Source organism: Pan troglodytes, chromosome 19, assembly GCF_028858775.2.
Source record: "Pan troglodytes isolate AG18354 chromosome 19, NHGRI_mPanTro3-v2.0_pri, whole genome shotgun sequence".
Classification (NCBI taxonomy): Eukaryota; Metazoa; Chordata; class Mammalia; order Primates; family Hominidae; genus Pan; species Pan troglodytes.
In genome coordinates, this window is record NC_072417.2 from 12055014 (window position 1) to 12073940 (window position 18927).

Here is an 18927-nt window from a genome sequence, read left to right on the forward strand (position 1 = left end):
TCTCCGTCTCCCCGGTTCAAGTGATTCTCCTGCCTCAGGCTCCCGAGTAGCTGGGATTACAGGCGCACGCCACCACGCCTGATTAATGTTTATTTTTAGTACAGACGGGGTTTCTCCATGTTGGTCAGGATGGTCTCGAACTCCTGACCTCAGGTGAGCCTCCTGCCTTGGCCTCCCAAAGTGCTGGGATTATAGGCGTGAGCCACCACGCCCAGCCTTTTTTTAAATATTTGAGTGAAATAAAGCCTAGGAGATATGTGTTCCAGGCGCCCAAGCTGTTAATGCGGAGCTTGAATGCGGCCTGGACCTGCCCTTTCCTCTTCTCCTTTCATCCCCCTCCCTGCCGCCCACATCCTGAACTGCTCTGAGCCTGCAGAAGAACCCAGCGGGAATCTTCAGGGTTGTGGAAGGGTGTAGGGATGGAAAGGGACCAGGATTCGCCTGTTTGGCTGGGAAAATCGGCAGAGGAGGGTGGCTCACACTTCTAAGACGTCTGCACAAGCCCAGTTTGTTTGGGGGTTGGGGAGTAAGGTCTTTTCCTGGCCCACTGTCCCTCCCGAGTCAGCAGTCCCCCAGAGAGACGAAGAGCAGCTGGGCACGGCTGGAGCTGGTCGGTGGCAGAGAATCTTGTCCTGCCTTTTCTTCTCAAGCTCAAAATAGGCACATGCAGCTATTAACTGATATGCCAGAAGGGGCATCCCTTACCCGGAGGAAAGTGGATTTATTGCTTTATAAAAAAGAAGTCTAATAAAACTGAAGAGAAAATAACTAAAAATCCAAACATCAACTCACCCCTCTAAGCACGCCCAGGAGGTCTCAAGACACACTTCTGGGGGCAGTCAAGGTGGGCGGGTTGGTGGGCCAGGCGGACGGGCCTCCCCCGTCATCAGCTCCAGGGCCCCACGGAGCCCGCCGGCAGGGGGTGCTGTGGGCCTGTGGCCTTGGACAAGCTCCTGGCCCCACGCCAGGATGGCTCCTGGGCACTGGCCCAGCTGCAGGCCTGGCGGCTCCCGCCTGGTCAGTGGGGATAAGGGCTAACTCCTAGAGCCCACCCGACCCCACACACCCCTCGGACCCACCCACGTCCCCACCCCAGCCTGGACCTCCGTGTCTGCCGGCCACAGCCTTTCGTCCACCTCCACAAAAGCAGCTGTGTGTATGTAGGGGGTGCCCTGGCGGCGGTCCTCAAATTCCCTTCAGGCGGCAGACAGAATGAGGGTGACAGTGAAAACGTGTCCGCGGCATTGGCCCTCGGGGAGGAGGCGAGGGGTCCACCCAGCCCGCTAAAACCTCTCCAGGGCATAAGCCAGGTGGGGCTTCTCCACCGGCCTCCAACGGGTGGGCAGGCCCTGGACAGGCGACAGGGGGCTGGAATTACAAAGGAATTAGCACCAACAACAGGAAGCGGGTCCTTCCTTCCTCAGGCAGCCTCAGACTGGCCGGGGAGGGGGTGGGGGCCAGGCGCGGGCGAGACAGTGCAAGCCTTTGTCCTCAGGCAGGTATGGCTGTGGGCATGCAGCCGAGGGGCAGGTGGCAGGCAGGGGATGGCAGCCCCCTCTGCTTTGGCAAGAGGCAGAATCCAGACACTGGCAGAGCGCCTGCCTGCCGGGCGTTCCTGGCTCCTCCTGCAGGCACCACAGAGACCCCAGGCCCCGGGTCCCCAGGGGGCGGCAGAGCAAAGTCAGGGCAGCCCCTGCGTTCGGCAGGAGAAAACTCGCATGTCCGGGGCCCTCTCCCGTCCTTCCACCACAGAGCTCCGAGGCAGGGCCCCGGGAGGGAGCGTGAACGCTGGCATGGAGACGGCGAAGGTCCTGGGGGTGCGTGGGGTACTCTGGAGGGGCAGGACAGGGGTCAGTCACTGAAGCACAGGCAGGAGACCGCAGTTCCGAGGCGGCAGCCACTACACGAAGGCCTCCTGGTTGGACGAGCCGTTGATCTTGAGGAAGAGTTTGTCATCCTCCTGCCTCTGCTGCAGCTGCCGCTCCAGCTGGCGCCGGTAGCAGATCAGGTAGAGCGGGAGGCAGAAGCCCAGCAGGCTGAGAAGGAGCAGCCCCACGTTCACCTGGGGAGGCAGGGAGGCCACGCATCACAGGGCGTGGTGGTGGGCCGAGGCTGCAGACCCGCCCTCCACTCGGGTTTGGGAAAGGGGAGAAGGTCACGGGGTGGAGGGGGGAGCGAAACAGGAAGGCCCACGAGGTCCCAGGGCCCGTCGTTCCGTATGCCAGCGTCCCAGTTCCCAACTCTTCACAGGCCATGTGGCCACCCTCAGGGCCTGGGCCCCCAGGAAACACGGGCTGATCTGAACCTCTGGGCTTGGAACAAGTTCCTGGTACCTGGTGAGGAAATCTGGCCCTCGGAGGTGGGGCGGGGACAGGAACTGTGTTCTTTTTTTTTTTTTTTTTTTTTTTGAGACGAAGTCTCGCGCTGTCGTCATTCAGGCTGGAGTGCAGTGGTGCAATCTCAGCTCACTGCAATCTCCGCCTCCCGGGTTCAAGTGATTCTCCTGTCTCAGCCTCCTGAGTAGCTGGGATCACAGGCACCTGCCACCACACCTGGCTAATTTTTGTATTTTTAGTAGAGACCTGGTTTCACCATGTTGGCCAGGCTGGTCTTGAACTCCTGACCTCAAGTGATGCTCCCGCCTCGGCCTCTCAAAGTGCTGGGATTACAGGTGTGAGCCACCGCGCCCGGCCCAGGAACTCTGTTCTATTTCTCCCCAAATCAGGTCCAGAGAGGACATGTTCCTTTTCCTGCCTGGCCACCATTCACAAAGGGACTCTTAACCAATCCTAACCAATGCTCCCACATGTCCTCGGGGCCCTGAAGCCCCCGAGGGGGACCTTGCAGCTCGCAGTTAGCAGAAGGGGGCAGGCGCCCATGACCCACCATCCCCCGACCCCTCTTACCCACAGAGGGTCTCCCTGGAGAGGACCCATCATGGCCAGAAACAGCGGCTGCTGCAGAAGGGCGAAGAGCGCGCTGATCAGAGACTGCAGTCCCGTGAGGCTGCCGAACTGGGTGGAGGGGTACCTGCAGGGCAAGCGACAGCTCACAGCCATCCTGCCTCCTGGGCTTTGCTTGGCCCCAGGTGTCTGGTGACCCCGGGCTGCACCCTTGGTGCCAGAGAAGGGTGGGGTGCCAGCCCTCGGATTCCTTCCTGCTGGGCAGTTCTTTTTTTTTTTTTTTTTTTTTTAAGATGGAGTCTTGCACTGTTGCCTGGGCTGGAGTGCAATGACACGATCTCGGCTCACTGCAACCTCCGCCTCCCCGGTCCAAACGATTCTCCTGCCTCAGCCTCCCTAGTAGCTGGGATTACAGGCGCCCGCCACCACATCTGGCTAATTTTTTGTATTTTTAGTAGGGACGGGGTTTCACTACATTGGCCAGGCTGGTCTCAAACTCCTGACCTCGTGATCTGCCTGCCTCGGCCTCCCAAAGTTCTGGGATTACAGGCGTCAGCCACCGCACCCGGCCCTGCTGGGTGGTTCTGCAAAGTGTTTCTCTTTGGACCAGCTCCAGGCCCCAGACTCTGGGGAGGGCCCACCCCACTCAGCTGTGCCCAGGGCCTGTGGGTGTCTGGCTGAGCCGAGTGGAAAGCGTGGTGCCAGCGGGGACCTGCGGTTTGGGAAACAGGCCCAGAGAGGAGTGTGGAGGCTGGGCTTGGCTCTGCAGTGCCCTCGTCCAGAGAAGCATTGAGTAATCGCGGAAACTCAGCACCACAGATCCCGCCCCCTCCCTCAGACCCTGCCAGGACAGCCACAGCTTCCTCCAGGCCTGGGGAGGGGCAGGCGGAGGGCAAGCGGAGCTGGGATTACCCCAGGGGCTGTTGCGGGAATTGGGAGAGAGTTCCGGGCTAAATCTTAGCACATGTCAGGCTCTGCTGGCCCAGAGGTGGGAAAGGAATCCCAGCAACACATGAGCTGGTCCCACATCAGAGACTGTGGATGATGATGTTTGAGTTTCAGTTTTTGGGTCAAGGCCTGAGCCAGAGAAGAAGGAACCACTGTGGTTCCTTTTATGTTTCTGGGGCTTCTTGGAAAAAGATACAGGTTTCATTTTAGCCAGGGCTGGAGAAAGCTACGGCCAGAGCTGGGCGCACTGAGGCTCTGGATGGGCCTGTCTGGTGTATTCTGGACTCAGTCACCCATGTTGCTGCCCGTGATGAGGGCCACTGGAACTTCAGCATTTAGCTTCAGGCAGCCAGAACCTACCCATCCTTCCCAGTGAGCAGCCAGGGCCAGCCCCAGGACTCGGCTGTAGTGGCCCCTGAGGCCATAATGAGCTGCACAGGTGCCTGACCCTGACAGGGGGAACTGACTTCGTGTTGAATGCCAAGGCTTGTGAGCACCCAACTGTCTGCCCACTGACCCGCTTCCCACGAGGTATGGCCTTTCCCTGAAACACCCAGCAGAAACCCTGGTACCTGTCCCCTGAAGCAGGAAGATGGGCCCTTCTGGGACAGGCTGACCCTGCCTCAGAGTCTCAGTCCCACCAGCAACCTCCCCCCGGCCATTCCCACACCCTCGCCCACCAGGCCACCTGCGGCTTCCAGGACTTACACGGCGGCGTACAGGCCCCCGACAGCGGAGTGGATAAATCCTCGCACGATTGTGTGCAGGATGAAGGAGAGGATCTGGGGGAGGAAAAGGCGACTGTGAGCATAAGGCCTTAAGGGACCCTCCCCTCAGCCCCCGCCCTCCAATTCCTGGGGGCTCTCACCCCAGGGGCAGTGTCAGCCTGGAGTTGGATCAACCCCATCCTCCGGAGCCAATTGTGAATTTTCAGAAATTTTGCAAGCCAGTCGTTAACACAGTCATTTTTTGTTTGTTTGTTTGTTTTGTTTTTTTGTTTTGTTTGAGAAGAAGTCTTGCTTTGTCGCCCAGACTGGAGTGCAGTGGCGTGATCTTGGCTCACTGCAAGCTTCGCCTCCTGGGTTCAAGCAATTCTCCTGCCTCAGCCTTCAGAGTAGCTAGGATTACAGGCCCACGCCACCATGCCCGGCTAATTTTTGTATTTTTTAAGCAGAGATGGGGTTTCACCATGTTGGCCCGGCTGGTCTCAAACTCATGACATTGTGATCCACCCGCCTCAGCCTCCCAAAATGATGGGATTACAGGCGTGAGCCACTGCGCCCAGCCTAACCCAGTCATTATTAAAAATTAAATTATAGGCTGGGCAAGGTGGCTCACGCCCGTAATCCCAGCACTTTGGGAGGCCGAGGAGGTGGATCACCTGAGGTCAGGAGTTCGAAACCAGCCTGGCCAACATGGCGAAACCCTGTCTCTACTAAAAATACAAAAAATTAGCTGGGCGTGGAGGCGGGCACCTGTAGTCTCAGCTACTTGGGAAGTTGAGGCAGGAGAATCGCTTGAACCAAGAGGTGGAGGTTGCAGTGAGCTGAGATCACGGCATTGCACTCCAGCCTGGTGACAAAGTGAGACTCTGTCTCAAAAAAAAAAAAAAATAATAATAATAATAATTAAATTATAAGCTGAGAGTGGTTGCTCACACCTGTAGTCCCAGCACTTTGGGAGGCGAGGTGGGTGGATCATATGAGGTCAGGAGTCTGAGATCAGCCTGGCCAACACAGTGAAACCCCATCTTTACTAAAAATACAAAAATTAGCCGGGTGTGGTGGCGGGCGCCTGTATTCCCAGCTACTCAGGAGGGTGAGGCAGGAGAATCGCTTGAACCAGGGAGGCGGAGGTTGCGGTGAGCCGAGATCGCACCACTGCACTCCAGCCTGGGTGACAGAGCTAGACTCTGTCTCAAAAAAAAAAAAAATTAACTTACATAAATTTATGACTAAATAAATAAATTATATTAAAATAAAGGTAATGAATACTCAAAACTCTGAAAAGTCATCACTTCCTGGCCTGGTGCAGTGGCTCACGCCTGTAATCCCCACACTCTGGGAGGCCTGGGAGAATCGCTTGAGCCCAGGAGATCCAGACCAGCCTGGGCAACATGTCAAGACCCCATCTCTGCAAAAAAATATAAAAATTAACTGGGCTTGGTGGTACGTGCCCGTAGTCCCAGCTACTCAGGAGGCTGAGGTGGGAGGATCCCCTGAGCTCGGGAAGTCAAGGCTGCAGTGAGCCAAGATCCCACCACTGCACTCGAGCCTGGCTGATGGGAGTGAGACCCTGTCTCAAAAAAAAACAAAACGAATGAACAAAACCACAGAAAACCTCATCCCTTCCTAATTATTTTACTTGGTTCACTAGAGCCTGTGCACGCATCAGGCTTTTCTTTTTTATTTTTTTGGAGACAGAGTCTCGCTCTGTCGCCCAGGCTGGAATGCAGTGGCACGGTTCACTGCAAGCTCCGCCTCCTGGATTCAAGCAATTCTCCTGCCTCAGCCTTTAGCTGGGATTACAGGTGCACGCCACCAAGCCCGGCTAATTTTTGTATTTTTTGTAGAGACGGGGTTTCAGTAGGCTGGTCTCGAACTCCTGATCTCAGGTGATCCACCTGCGTTGGCCTCCCAAAGTGCTGGGATTACAGGTGTGAGCCGCCGCGCCCGGCCAGGCTTTTCACATCTACTGTAGAAATACCACGTGTCACTGTGACTCTCTAGTTCCACAGTCAGTGGCAACACATGGGCAGCTGGAAATCAGCCACGGTGAGTGCACGTGCACCGTGGAAGTCGGCAAACACTAGAACCAGGGCCCCGCTGACAGACGTGCATGGGCACAGCACTGAGCAAGAGGTTGCTGACCACGGCCTCGAGCTGCCCTTGCCCACCACGGACTGTGCTCCAGGGTCTCCCAAGCCTGGTCACCCGGCCCTCCCAGCAGGTGGCTGCCCTCTCACCTCCCTCGTGAAGTGTTTCTTTGCTTTTTGTTTTGTTTTCTTTTTGTGGTTTGTTCTGTTTTGTTTGGTTTTGTTTTGGGACGGTCTCGCTCTACACCCCAGGCTGGAGTGCAGTGGTGTGGTCTCGGCTCACTGCAACCTCTGTCTCCTGGGTTCAAGCGATTGTTCTGCCTCAGCCTCCTGAGTAGCTGGGATTACAGGCATGTGCCACCAGGCCTGGCTAATTTTTTTTTTTTTTTTTGAGACAAGGTCTCACTCCGGTTGCCCAGGCTGGAGTGCACTGGTGCAGTCTCAGTTCACTGCAGCCTCAACTTCCCGGGGTGCAGTGAGCCGAGATTCTCCCACCTCAGCCTCCTGCGTAGCTGGGACTACAGGTGCACTCCACAACACCTGGCTAATTTTTATTTTTAGTAGAGACAGGGTGTCGCCATATTGCCCAGGCTGGTCCTAGTAAAGTTCTGTCGCTGTCTGTGGGAGGAAGGCTGCTGCTGGCGGACTCCACAAACTCCGAGAGGCACTTTCTAATGGTCCCTGGCCGGCACAAGAGCCATCCTCTTGGCCACCAGGTCCCTGTGGTCGCCTTGTCTTCTGTACACAGCCCTGCCATCCCGCTCAGCAGCCAGGACCTGTTCCCAGGCATGTGGGTGGTGGGGGGGCAGGGGCTGCTCTTGGCAGTGTTGAAAGAGGGCTGTGCCCAGTGCCCACACACACACACACACACACACACACACACACACACGCTGTGCAGGCCTCTCCACCTCAAATGCCTTGTTGCCTTTTTACAACTTTTCTTTCAGTGAGACCTACATAAAACAAAAAGATGACTGTCCCCACTGAGCACTGCCCCTCGACTGGACAAGGCGGTTAGGGCAAAGGTCTGCCAGTCTTGCAGAGAAAGCAGCCCAGGAGGCCAGGGAGGGCCGGAGGGATGCAGCACCCCCTGGGGCCGGCACGAATGTTCCACGGCCCGCTGCGCTCTGCACGCCCAGTGTCGGCACGTACACACAACAGTTCCCACGGTGGGGCACACCTGGGTGTTCAACGTACCTCAAGGCCACCTGTAAAAAGGGAGGGACTCTTACTTCCCTCCTGGACTTGACCCAAGATGCCATCTGGACTCAGGCTACACCTCTCTGGAAGGAAGAGCCACACTCGCGTCCCTCCACCATTTGTAAATTTAGGGATTGGGCCAAAACCTACTGCTAGACCCACTTTCACAGACCAGTGGGTGGAGCCAGGCAGGTGACAAGGGCCACCTTACTCAAAATCTCTGTCAAAAATCAGGTTCCAGAAGCCTCAAACGTTTGGCAAAGAAATTCAGTTTTGTTTTTTTTGAGACACAGCCTCACTCTGTCGCCCAGGCTGGAGTGCAGTGGCGCAATCTCGGCTCACTGCAACCTCTGCCACCCGGATTCAAGCAATTCTCCTGCCTCAGCCCTCCTGAGTAGCTGGGATTACAGGCATGTGCCACCACGCCCAACTAATTTTTGAAATTTTAGTAGAGACGGGCTTTCACCATTTTGGATAGGCTAGTCTCAAACTCCTGACCTCGTGATCCACCTGCCTCAGCCTCCCAAAGTGTTTTGGTTTTTTTTGTTTTTTGTTTTTTTGAGACAGAGTCTCACTCTGTCATCCAGGCTGGAGTGCAGTGGCGCGATTTCAGTTCACTGCAACCTCCGCCTCCCAGGTTCAAATGATTCTCCTGCCTCAGCCTCCCGAGTAGCTGGGATTACAAGAGTGTGCCACCAAGCCCAGCTAATTTTTATATTTTTTGTAGAGACAGGGTTTCACCAAGTCGCCCAGGCTGGTCTCAAACTCCTGAGCTCAAGCAATCCACCTGCCTCCGCCTACCAAAGTGTTGAGATTACAGGCATGAGCCACCGGCCTGGAATGAAGCTTTTGAATCCAGATACGAAGGCACCATCAAGGTCTTCCTCCACTCTGTTCAGTGTAGAAACCCCGTGAGACTCTGGTGACAGGGGAGCAGATGCTCCCACCAACACCACAGATTGGCCAGACCTCTTTGGATGTCAGATTCCAGCTGCTAGAGCTGATACAAAACAAGTAACTCTACAGCGACCCCACACACTTCCGGGAAATGGCATGATGGTGGTATCCACGGTTATGCAAGACGCCCCCAAAACCAAGACATGCCTTCCGGGGAGGAGTCCCTTTGCAGAAGACAATCCAGGTGTCCAGCTCACCCGCAGCAGCAAGCACAGAGCCTGGTAAGGAACAGGCCCTCCGCAAAAAACAAAGGGCTGGTGGGCTGCCCGGTTGAGTGGAATGAATGAAAGTCATCATCTGAGCCGGGCACGGTGCCTCACCTGTAAAATCCCAGCACTTTGGGAGGCCGAGGCGGGTGGATCGCCTGAGGTCAGGAGTTCAAGACTAGCCTGGCCAACATGGCAAAACCCCATCTCTACTGAAAATACAACAATTAGCTGGGCGTGATGGTGCGCACCTGTAATCCCAGCTACTCGGGAGGCTGAGGGAGGAGAATCGCTTGAACCCAGGAGGCTGAGGTTGCAGTGAGCCGAGATCACACCACTGCACTCCAGCCTGAGCGACAGAGTTTGACTCTGTCTCAAAAAAATAAAGTCATCTGCTTTGTTGATGGCTTCCATGAAACATTAAACACTTTTGAGTCTTTACATGTTCCTTCTTACTGCCCCACGTCCCACCTGCCCCTCCCACTCCCCACACCCACCTGGAGAGGCAGGTTGGGAATGAGGCAGGTCACCCCAAAGCCCACGAGCAGCAGGTTGGTGAAGGCGAAGGCCCGCATGGCATTGGTGATCTTCTGGATCTGCCGGTCCCGCTTCTTTTTCTTCTCGCCTCTGTGGAGACACAGAACGTGCAGGGGTGGGAGGGCTCCCCGGAGGAAGCTGGGTGCTCCTGAGAAGTCAGGCCTCAAGTGTCGCAGCACGTAAACTGACGCAAGACTCAGAAGCCACCCAGGCACGTTTTAGGGACTGTGTCGGGGTTGGACCAGCACTACGGACACTCCCCGGCCCTTCTCAGTGGCAAGCTGAGTGTGACTCTCGGAGGGGGTCTCGGGTACGAGAAGATGGCCATCCATACACTGCAGTGCTCTGTGAAGGCTGAGCTAAGACAACGGGGAGAGAAGTAGCCGCGTGTGCCTGAGCTGGCACATGGCAAAGCCTCACTTCACCAGTGGCTTCAAGTTCACCCAAATCTTGCAGGACGCTGATAAGAAGCCAGATACAAGCCAAACAGGGGAGTGAATGGGTTTCCCCTTGTGGGGACAGGAGACGGTAAAGGGGAAATGAGCAGGCAGCAGATGGAACTGGAGTGGCTGCAGGACCTGACCTAGATAGCACAGCACTGTTTTGTTTTGTTTTCTTTTCTTTTTTTGTTCTTTGGGGTTTTTTTCGAGATGGAGTCTCGCTCTGTCACCCGGGCTGGAGTGCAGTGGTGTGATCTCGGCTCATTGCCACCTCTGCCTCCTGGGTTCAAGCGATTCTCCTGCCTCAGCCTCCCGAGTAGCTGGGACTACAGGCGCGCGCCACCTTACCCGGCTAATTTTTGCGTTTTTGTAGAGACAGGGTTTCACCATGTTAGCCAGGATGGTCTCGATCTTCTGACCTTGTGATCCACCCACCTCGGCCTCCCGAAGTGCTGGGATTACAGGTGTGAGCCACCACGCCCGGCCAAGCACCCTCTGCAATTATCTCTTGTGAATGAACGATTACCGATCCCAGTCTCACACCCACGCAGACACCCTGGATGATCCAAGAACGGACCCCAGGTGCTCACAGATGTGCAGGGAGTCCCAGGCCCACCACTTCCTAACTGTGCGGCCCCAGGCAAACTCCTGCAAGTCCCAGCCTCAGCTCCCTCATCTGTAAAATGGGTATAACACTGGTCCCCACTTCGCCGGGGTGTTGGGAGTCTTCACTGAGACACTGTGCATGGAGTCCTCGGTGGAGGGCCTCATGCAATAAACCGTAGCTTATTATATTAAGGTGTGGAGCCATAGAAGACAGCGTTTGGCTGGGCGTGGTGGCTTATGCCTGTAATCCCAGCACTTTGGGAGGCCGAGGCAAGCGGATCACAAGATCAGGAGATCAAGACCATCTTGTCTAACACCGTGAAACCCCTGTCTCTACTAAAAAAATATATATAAAAAAATTAGCCGGGTGTGGTGGCGGGCGCCTGTACTTCCAGCTACTTGGGAGCCTGAGGCAGGAGAATGGTGTGAACCCGGGAGGCGGAGGTTGCAGTGAGCCGAGATAGAGCCACTGCACTCTAGCCTGGGCGACAGAGCGAGACTCTGTCTTAAAAAAAAAAAAAAGAAAGAAAAAAGAAAACAGCGTTTAACTCATCCTCTGATCTTGGAGCCCATCCCTTACATAAAGTAGGACTCCAGTACCTTGTTTAATCTTCACGATCATGAACAACTCTATTAACACATAATATGGTTATAGCAACTTACTACTCAAACTGACCGGAATAAACCTTGCAGGCAGATAACAAAGGGTTGGTGGGCTGCATGATTGAATGCAATGAAAGAAAGTCACCATCTGAGCCGGGCGTGGTGCCTCATACCTGTTAATCCCAGTACTTTGGAAGGCTTTAAGATGGTGTAGCCACTGCCAAGGGGTGGAGGGAGGGTGGTCTTAGGAGCAAAATGGTCTGCTAGCCATTGTCTGTACACTTTCACCTGTGTCTCTTTTTCTTCCGTCTTACTCGATGCTTCTTCTTTATTGTTTTTTCTTTTTGAGACAGTCTCGCTCTGTTGCCCAGGCTGGAAGTGCAATGGCGTGATCTTGGCTCACTGCAACCTCCACCTCCCGGGTTCAAGCAATTCTTGCGCCTCAGCCTCCTGAGTAGCTGGGATTACAGGCGCGCGCTGCCACCGCACCTGGCTAATTTTTTGTATTTTTAGTAGAGACGGGGTTTTACCACATTGGCCAGGCTGGTCTTAAACTCCTGACCTCAGGTGATCCACCCACCTCAGCCTCCCGAAGTGCTGGGATTACAGGCATGAGCCATTGTGCTCGGCCCTCAATGCTTCTTAAACTTTTTTTTAAGAGATGTAGTCTTGCTTTGTCACCCAGACTGGAGTGCAGCAGCACGATCATAGCTCACTGAAGCCTCAAACTGGACTCAAGCAGTCCTGCTGCCTCTGCCACCTGAGTAGCTGGGACAACAGGCACATGCCACCATGCCCGCCTGATTTTTAAATTTTTTTTGAGACACAGTCTCGCTTTGTCACCCAGGCTGGAGTGCAATGGTGCGATCACAGCTCACTGCAGTCTCGACCTCCCCAGGCTCAGGCGATCCTCTCACCTCAGCCTCCCGAGCAGATGGAACTACAGGTGCGCACCACCACACCTGGCTCATTTTTGTATTTTCTGGCGGAGACGGGGTTTCACCACGTTGTCCAGGCTGGTCACTAACTCCTGGGCTCAAGCAATTCACTCACCTCAACCTTCCAAAGTGTTGGTATTATAGGCATGAACCACCATCCCTGGCCAATTTTTAAAGTTTTTGTAGAGGAGGGGAGTGGGGGCTGGCCATGTTTCCCAGGTTGGTCTCCAACTCCTGGCCTCAAGTGATCTCCCTACCCCAGCCTTTCAAAGTGCTGGGATTACAGGCATGAGTCACCGCACCTGGCCTCAAACTTTAGCATTTCCATAGAATTCCAAACAATTTCCATAAAGAGGGGAGCAGTTGAAACGCCTGCTGAGCTGAATGAGTGAGTCTCTCTAAGGGCTCCGGGAGGAGCTGGAGTGCATTGCTCTCTCCCTCTGTCCCACCCACCCTGTGCCTGACATGCAGCTCTGGGGTCTTTCTGCAGGGGCTGCGGGCTGGGAGCCGGGGCACCGGCCCTGCCTACGCACTGGTTGGCGTCTTTCTCCTCGGGCTCCTCGGAGGCGTCTTCACACTCCTTCAGCCTCCAGTCCATGATGTAGCCGATGACGGGGGCCGTCAGCAGGCACAGCAGCTGGAGCACACCGAAGATGGAGGTGTAGAGGCCAACTGTGGAGGAAGGCACTGCGTCATGGGGATGCCTGGCAGACAGCCCTGGAGCAGGGACTGGGCACCAGCTGGGAAGGGGCTGGTCCCCACAGGCTCTTCTGGGGTCTGCCCCAGAACCCCCTGTCACTCTGGGTCTTGCGAGGAGCCCGGAGACCTTAACTCTGAAGTTGAGGATGGAGCACGGGGCAGGTCACCTTCTTCTCGGTTCCAAATCCCCTGCTTGTTTCTAAGAAACAGCTAATGAAACCCAGAGTGTCACAATGGCCTTCCCAGAGCTCCAGGAAGTCACTATGACTTGGGAACTCCTGTGACGGAGGCTAAGTGACGGGCCGTTAGTTTCTGCCTCTAGAACTAGCCCAGAACGGCTGGGCGCGGTGGCTCACGCCTGTAATCCCAGCACTTTGGGAGCCCGAGGTGGGTGGATCACGAGGTCAGGAGTTCGAGACCAGACTGACCAACACGGTGAAACCCCATCTCTACTAAAAATACAAAAACTAGCTGGGCGTGGTGGCAGGCACCTGTAGTCCCAGCTACTCAGGAGGCTACAAGGAGAATCACTTGAACCCGGGAGGTGAAGGTTGCAGTGAGCCAAGATCATGCCTCTGCACTCCACCCTGGGCAACAGAGCAAGACTCCATCTCAAAAAAAAAAAAAGAAATATCCCAGAAAGGCACCGCTCACGGGGCTCTGACGTCAGGGCTTCCATATTCAAAGACTTAAAATGACAGTGGATTTTCCAGGGAAGCAGACGAGGAATGTTGATTGCCCCAGTTTTACCCCCACGGCTCTAGCCAGGAGGCATGTCTGGAGCTTGAGGTGAGGAGCTTCTGGGTTGAACCTCTAGAGACTGGCTGGGAGGGGACATCACAGCATTCCCTGACAATCCCCCCCACCCCCCGCTTACCCGTGGCCATCACTGCATCAAGAAAGCAAAAGTGAAAAAGCAGAAAGAAGAGAGGTTAGTGGCAGAAATCTCAGTGCTACAGAGAGATGGGAGAGGAGGCAGGCTCACTCCATGCCCAGCATGCACTGCATTTCCCACACTGCGTTTCCCGCACTCATTTCCCGCACTGCGTTTCCTGCACTCATTTCCCGCACTGCGTTTCCCGCACTGCATTTCCCACCAAGCGTGACTCGGGGCGCTCAGGGGAGGCAGAGCTGCAGCCAGGCCTCTGGAAGTGGACTTGGGACAACGCCCAGCCCGGGCCCCTGCTGACATCCTCCTGTCTGCTGGTGCCGGGTCACAGGCGGGCTGGTGAATCAGGCCTGTGACGTTGGTGGGTAGCGTGATGGGGAAGTGGCGGGCATGCGGAAGACCTGGTGCAATCAGGGTCCCTGTCACCACACTGCCTGCGGGAAGCGGCTCTGTCACATCTACCTCCTGCTGTGCTCAGAGAGAGGGAAAGGTTAAAGAACCTGCCCCAGACGCCCGGCCAAGGCATCTGACACCATGGGTCTCCTCCAGATGGCCAGAGCTGGTCTCCCTTCCACTCCAAGAAATGGGGACCATGCCTGGGCCTGCTCCCCTTCCTTGGGCCGTGGCCCCCCTGCCGCAGAGGCCTGGTGGCCCCTGAGCTGCTGCTCCGAGTGGAATGTCCTGGTCTAGAGGCCCTTGGCTGCTCCAGTGTCTTAAGACCCATATGTGAGTGCTGGCTCTGACCTTGAACAAGCTACTCCATCGCTCCAGGCCTCGTTTTTCAGGTGTATATGATGATAGTATCTCTAGGCCTCGTTTTTCAGGTGTATATGATGATAGTATCTATCATAAATGATGACGTAAACAGATGATAGTATCTATTTAACTCCCAGATTGTTATCAAGTCAAGGACAACAATAGGAAAACATGTCACCTGTCAACTCTTACAAAGGGAGGGTAGGACAGGTGGCCCCTGACTAGGGGTTGGGGGTGCAGGGAGCACCCGACCCATCTGGCCAGCCACAGCCTCTGTACCCTGCTCGCATTTTCAGGCCTCAATCCCCAAGCACTGTTGGCCCTGAACTGTTTTCCCCTCTCAATTCTGTTTCTCAATGCCTGCTTCTTCCCAGTAAGTGCCACACCCTGAGGGTGGGTGGGAGAGTGAGGCAGCAGTGCCCACTTTGGCTGGGACTGGGCACTGCTGAGGACAGCACGGGCCACGTCTTCCCCATCTCAAGACTGGCTTTTTGGCTGGGCATTGTGGCTCACGCCTGTAATCTCAGCACTTTGGGAGGCTGAGGCACGTGGATCACTTGAGGTCAGGAGTTGGAGACCAGCCAGGAGCTGCAGACATGGTGAAACTCTGTCTCTACTAAAAATACAAAAATTAGCTGGGCATGGTGGCAGGTGCCTGTAACCCCAGCTACTTGGGAGGCTGAGGCAGAACAATCGCTTGAACCCGAGAGGCGGAGGTTGCGGTGAGCCGAGCTCATGCCACTGTGCTCCAGCCCGGGTGACAAGAGCAAAAATCCATGTCAAAAAAAAAAAAAAGACTGTATTTTTGGCTGGGCATTGTGGCTCATGCCTATAATCTCAGCACTTTGGGAGGCTGAGGTGGGAGAACTGCTTGAGCCCAGGAGTTTGAGACCAGCCTGGGAAAAAGAGCGAGACCTTGTCTTTATGGAAAAAAAAAAACCAAATTAGCCAGGCATGGTGGCACACACCTGTAGTCCCAGATACTTAGGAGGCTGAGGTGGGAGGATCCCTTGAGCTCAGGAGTCGGAGGCTGCAGTGAGCTATCAGTTGCACCACTGCACTCCAGCCTGGGTGGCAGAGCAAGACCCCAACTCAAAAAAAAAAAAAAAAAAAAAAAAAGGCGGCCTTTTCCCAGCTGGCAGCACCCTGGCTAGTTAGGGTTTCCCCGAATCTGCAACTCCTGTTTGATGGCGGGTCTCAAACGCTGGGAGGCAGCAGCGTCACCGGTCAGCGGCAAGGCCTGGAGTCTCCATTTGGAACCAGCACCTGGGAGCCTCTGCCGCGGGCGGTCGCGGGGCCGTAGGCGGAGGCGATGGCTCTAGTGCTTTGAGCTGTTCCTCGGCAGCACGGCACACCCCCTCCTGCGGAGCCGCAAAGCTCATGAGTGTGCGGAAAGTGACCCGGACCCTGCAGCCGCCTCTCGGCCAGAGCTAGGGCTATGGGTGTTGGGTGTAACGGGTCACAGAAGGAGGAGGGGGAAAACCAGTGCCTCGTCTGCCACAGACCAATCTTCCTGGCCTGGCTTCCTCTACTTCTTGAAATTGACTTTTTGAACATACGAAACAGTTGGAAACATTCCTCCTGGGCAGCAAATGATTTCTCAGACAGCTTGAGTAAAAGACGCTGACTCAGCAGCAGGGAGATGAGCCTTTCGAGGGCCAGGGACCAGCTCTCTCTGCACACTTTGGGGTTTCCGCCACTCCAGGGCTGAATGTTTATCAGGCCGGGTGTGGAGGTTTACGCCTGTAATCCCAGCACTTTGGGAGGCCAAGAGGGGAGGATCCCTTGAGCCCAGGAGTTCGACACCAACCTGGGCAACACAGCAAGACCCTATCTCTGCAAAGAATTTAAAAATTAGCTGGGTGTGGTGGCGCGCACCTGGGGAGCCCTAAGAGGTCAAGGCTGCAGTGTTCACATCACTGCACTCCAGCCTAAGCAACACAGAAAGAGACCCTGCCTCAAAAAAACAAGAAAGAAAGAGACATGATAGATTAGGGTTCCCCAAAGTGTGTTCCACAGATGTTTTTTTTCTTTTGAGATGGAGTTGCACTCTGTTGCCCAGGCTGGAGTGCAGTGGCGTGATCTCGGCTCACTGCAACCTCCACCTCCTGGGTTCAAGCAATTCTCTGCTTCAGCCTTCCAAGTAGCAGGGATTACAGGGGCCCACCATCACGCCCAGCTAATTTTTTGTATTTTTAGTAGAGATGGGGGTTTCGCAATCTTGGCCAGGCTGGTCTTGAACTCCTGACCTCATGATCCACCTGCCTCGGCCTCCAAAAGGGCTAGGATTACAGGCGTGAGCCACCGTGCCTGGCCTAGACTACCATTTTCACAGTAGAACTGGCTGTTATCTGGTTCCCTTTGCTATCTTTTCCTCTTGATAAAGCTGGATTTCTCATCCCCTAAAAGCCTGATAACTGATTCTTCACAAGTCCTAGGGTATCTTCACCTTGATAAAAACAAGGAAACCATCGGAAAAAGTGGCACACCAGGGAGGCTGCCAATAAAAAGGATTTGGAGTGTTTGTCCCGCCTGGGGATGACTAAGGCTGACTCAGCTCAGGCCCCGGGGAAGTCCTGACTTTCTCTGTAGAATCAAAACCTCTAATCAGCTGAAGACCTGCCCTGTTTGGAAAAGTGGACTGTGGGTTATCAGCTGTGTTTGTTGGAGCTGACAAGCCTCAACTGTTCGCAAGCTCCGAGGAAGTCTCTGCCCCGCCCTGTTTCGTGGTGAGGGATGCAGATCCCAGTGTGGGCCAGTTACCCCAGCGTCTCCAGCCCCGTCCTGACCTCGATGCCCAGGGTGTCCACGCACCCACCGTGCCACTTTCTGGGAGGACTTCGGGCTTGACCTGCTTTCAGCCACGCTCAGGTGGAGCGTTCTGTTCTGTTTTCATTTACAGACACACACGGCAACCCTCCCCCTCAGGCACTGGAAAACACACACCCCACACCCCACACCCAGGAGGCTATTTTGGTCCTTCCCTCCCCTCCTGGACCAGGAAACCCTGATGGGGACATGAAGAAACAGTTGGGGCTGGCAGTGATGAAATAGCTCTGACGGGCAGACAGCGCCTGGGATGCGGCCTTTCCGTGGCCCCGCTGGCCCGGCTCAGCTTAACACATTCCGGCCGGCGGCCAGGGGGCTGGGCTCAGGCCGGGGAGTGACAGCGACTGAGGCTGCCCGGGGCACCTACCTGTCTTCTGGTCGCCGCTGACCAGGAACTTCAGGATGTTGTTCATAGCCCCCATGTAGAAGATGAGCCGCAGCTGCGTGACGCACATGGTGACCAGGCTGAGCAGCAGGATGGGGCTGAACACGCTGTGCATGAAGGAGGGGGCCGCTGCGGGGAGAGGGTGCAGGGCTCAGGGCCGGGGCACACTGTCCCCGCCACCGGGGGGCTGTGCAGATCCCTCCACGCTGGAGGCCAGGAGGGGGCCCTCGGGATGGGCCTGGTGAGGGTAACGGGGTTGGCGCTGCGGTGGGGTCACCTCTTGGGTGAAATCAGGCAAATCCCTTTCCCTCCCCCAAGCCTTCCTGAGTGCCTCTGCAGAACAGGGCGGGCGGGGCTGCCTCCCCTTTTGGGGTGAGGTGGGAATGGGGTGAGCCGATACCCACGGAGCACTCCCTGCCCGTCGCCCGGCTGTGGTCTCAGGCGGGTACCTGCGGCATCCGGCTGGCACTTCACCTCCAGGTCGACGGTGGACAGGCACAGCTTGTGGCCCTCCTGCAGCGCCACCTGCTCCTTGGCGCTCCTCATGGAGCTGCCCACACTCAGGCGCCGGCCCACCGTGGTCACCTGCTTGTAGAACTGCTTCCCTGTGATCTTGTGGTCAAAGCCCAGCCAGCTGAACTTGATCTTCACCCTGGGGCCCCGGGAGAGTGTCTGTGGGTGCTGTCCGGGACCCCGGCTGGGGGGCGGGGGCTGGGGGCAGGCGGGACGGGGGCACCTCTACTTACGAGTAGTCCATGTCCTCCGGCCCCGGGAAGGGCTCAAGGGGCCAGTTAAAGAAGCAGTTGAGGAAAACCAGCCCGGAACAGCCGGCCCAGACCACGAGGATGACGATGAAGGAGACACCAGCATCATAGATGAGCTGACAGGCACCGCGGGGACGGGGTGGGGTGGGGGAGGGGGCAGAGTTAGCCCAGGGAGGCCAGAGCCGCGGCAGGCAGGGGCATCTGGCCACCCCTGCTGTCCCTGTGCTGAGCCGTGCAAAGAGGCACGGCCCTGCCAGCCTGGGCGTTGGGGCATCAGGCACCCGCCTTCCAGTCCTCCCACCGTGCCTGCCCTGCTGGTCATCTGGGCCTGGCGTGTGATTAACCCCCCGACTCGGAGGCCTTCCTGACCGCCCCGCCATGACCACGGCATGTCTCGCAGGCTCATAGTGATCGGCCCAGCAGAGGGGACGGTGCTCCTGGTCCGTCGGCTT

The 18927-nt window shown here is 56.2% G+C and overlaps 1 protein-coding gene across 11 annotated transcripts in view; it reads right to left on the reverse strand.

Annotated features, from left to right (window-relative positions):
* Positions 1-704: 704 nt before the first annotated feature.
* Positions 705-18927, reverse strand: part of SLC43A2 (solute carrier family 43 member 2) — a 56586-nt gene continuing 38363 nt past the window's right edge. For 6 of the 11 annotated variants that reach the window (XM_063798163.1, XM_016931135.3, XM_063798165.1 and 3 more), the window contains 8 exons: positions 18458-18591; positions 18161-18363; positions 17694-17840; positions 12687-12825; positions 9527-9656; positions 4560-4633; positions 2907-3030; positions 705-2062 (listed from right to left, as the gene is read on the reverse strand). In XM_063798163.1, the coding sequence (XP_063654233.1) occupies positions 1901-2062; positions 2907-3030; positions 4560-4633; positions 9527-9656; positions 12687-12825; positions 17694-17840; positions 18161-18363; positions 18458-18591 (1113 nt within the window). In that variant the 3' untranslated portion in view covers positions 705-1900. Of the gene's footprint in view, positions 2063-2906; positions 3031-4559; positions 4634-9526; positions 9657-12686; positions 12826-13729; positions 13742-17693; positions 17841-18160; positions 18364-18457; positions 18592-18927 lie in introns of all 11 variants that reach the window. The other 5 variants (XM_063798162.1, XM_016931132.3, XM_016931133.4 and 2 more) reach the window with 1 other exon arrangement.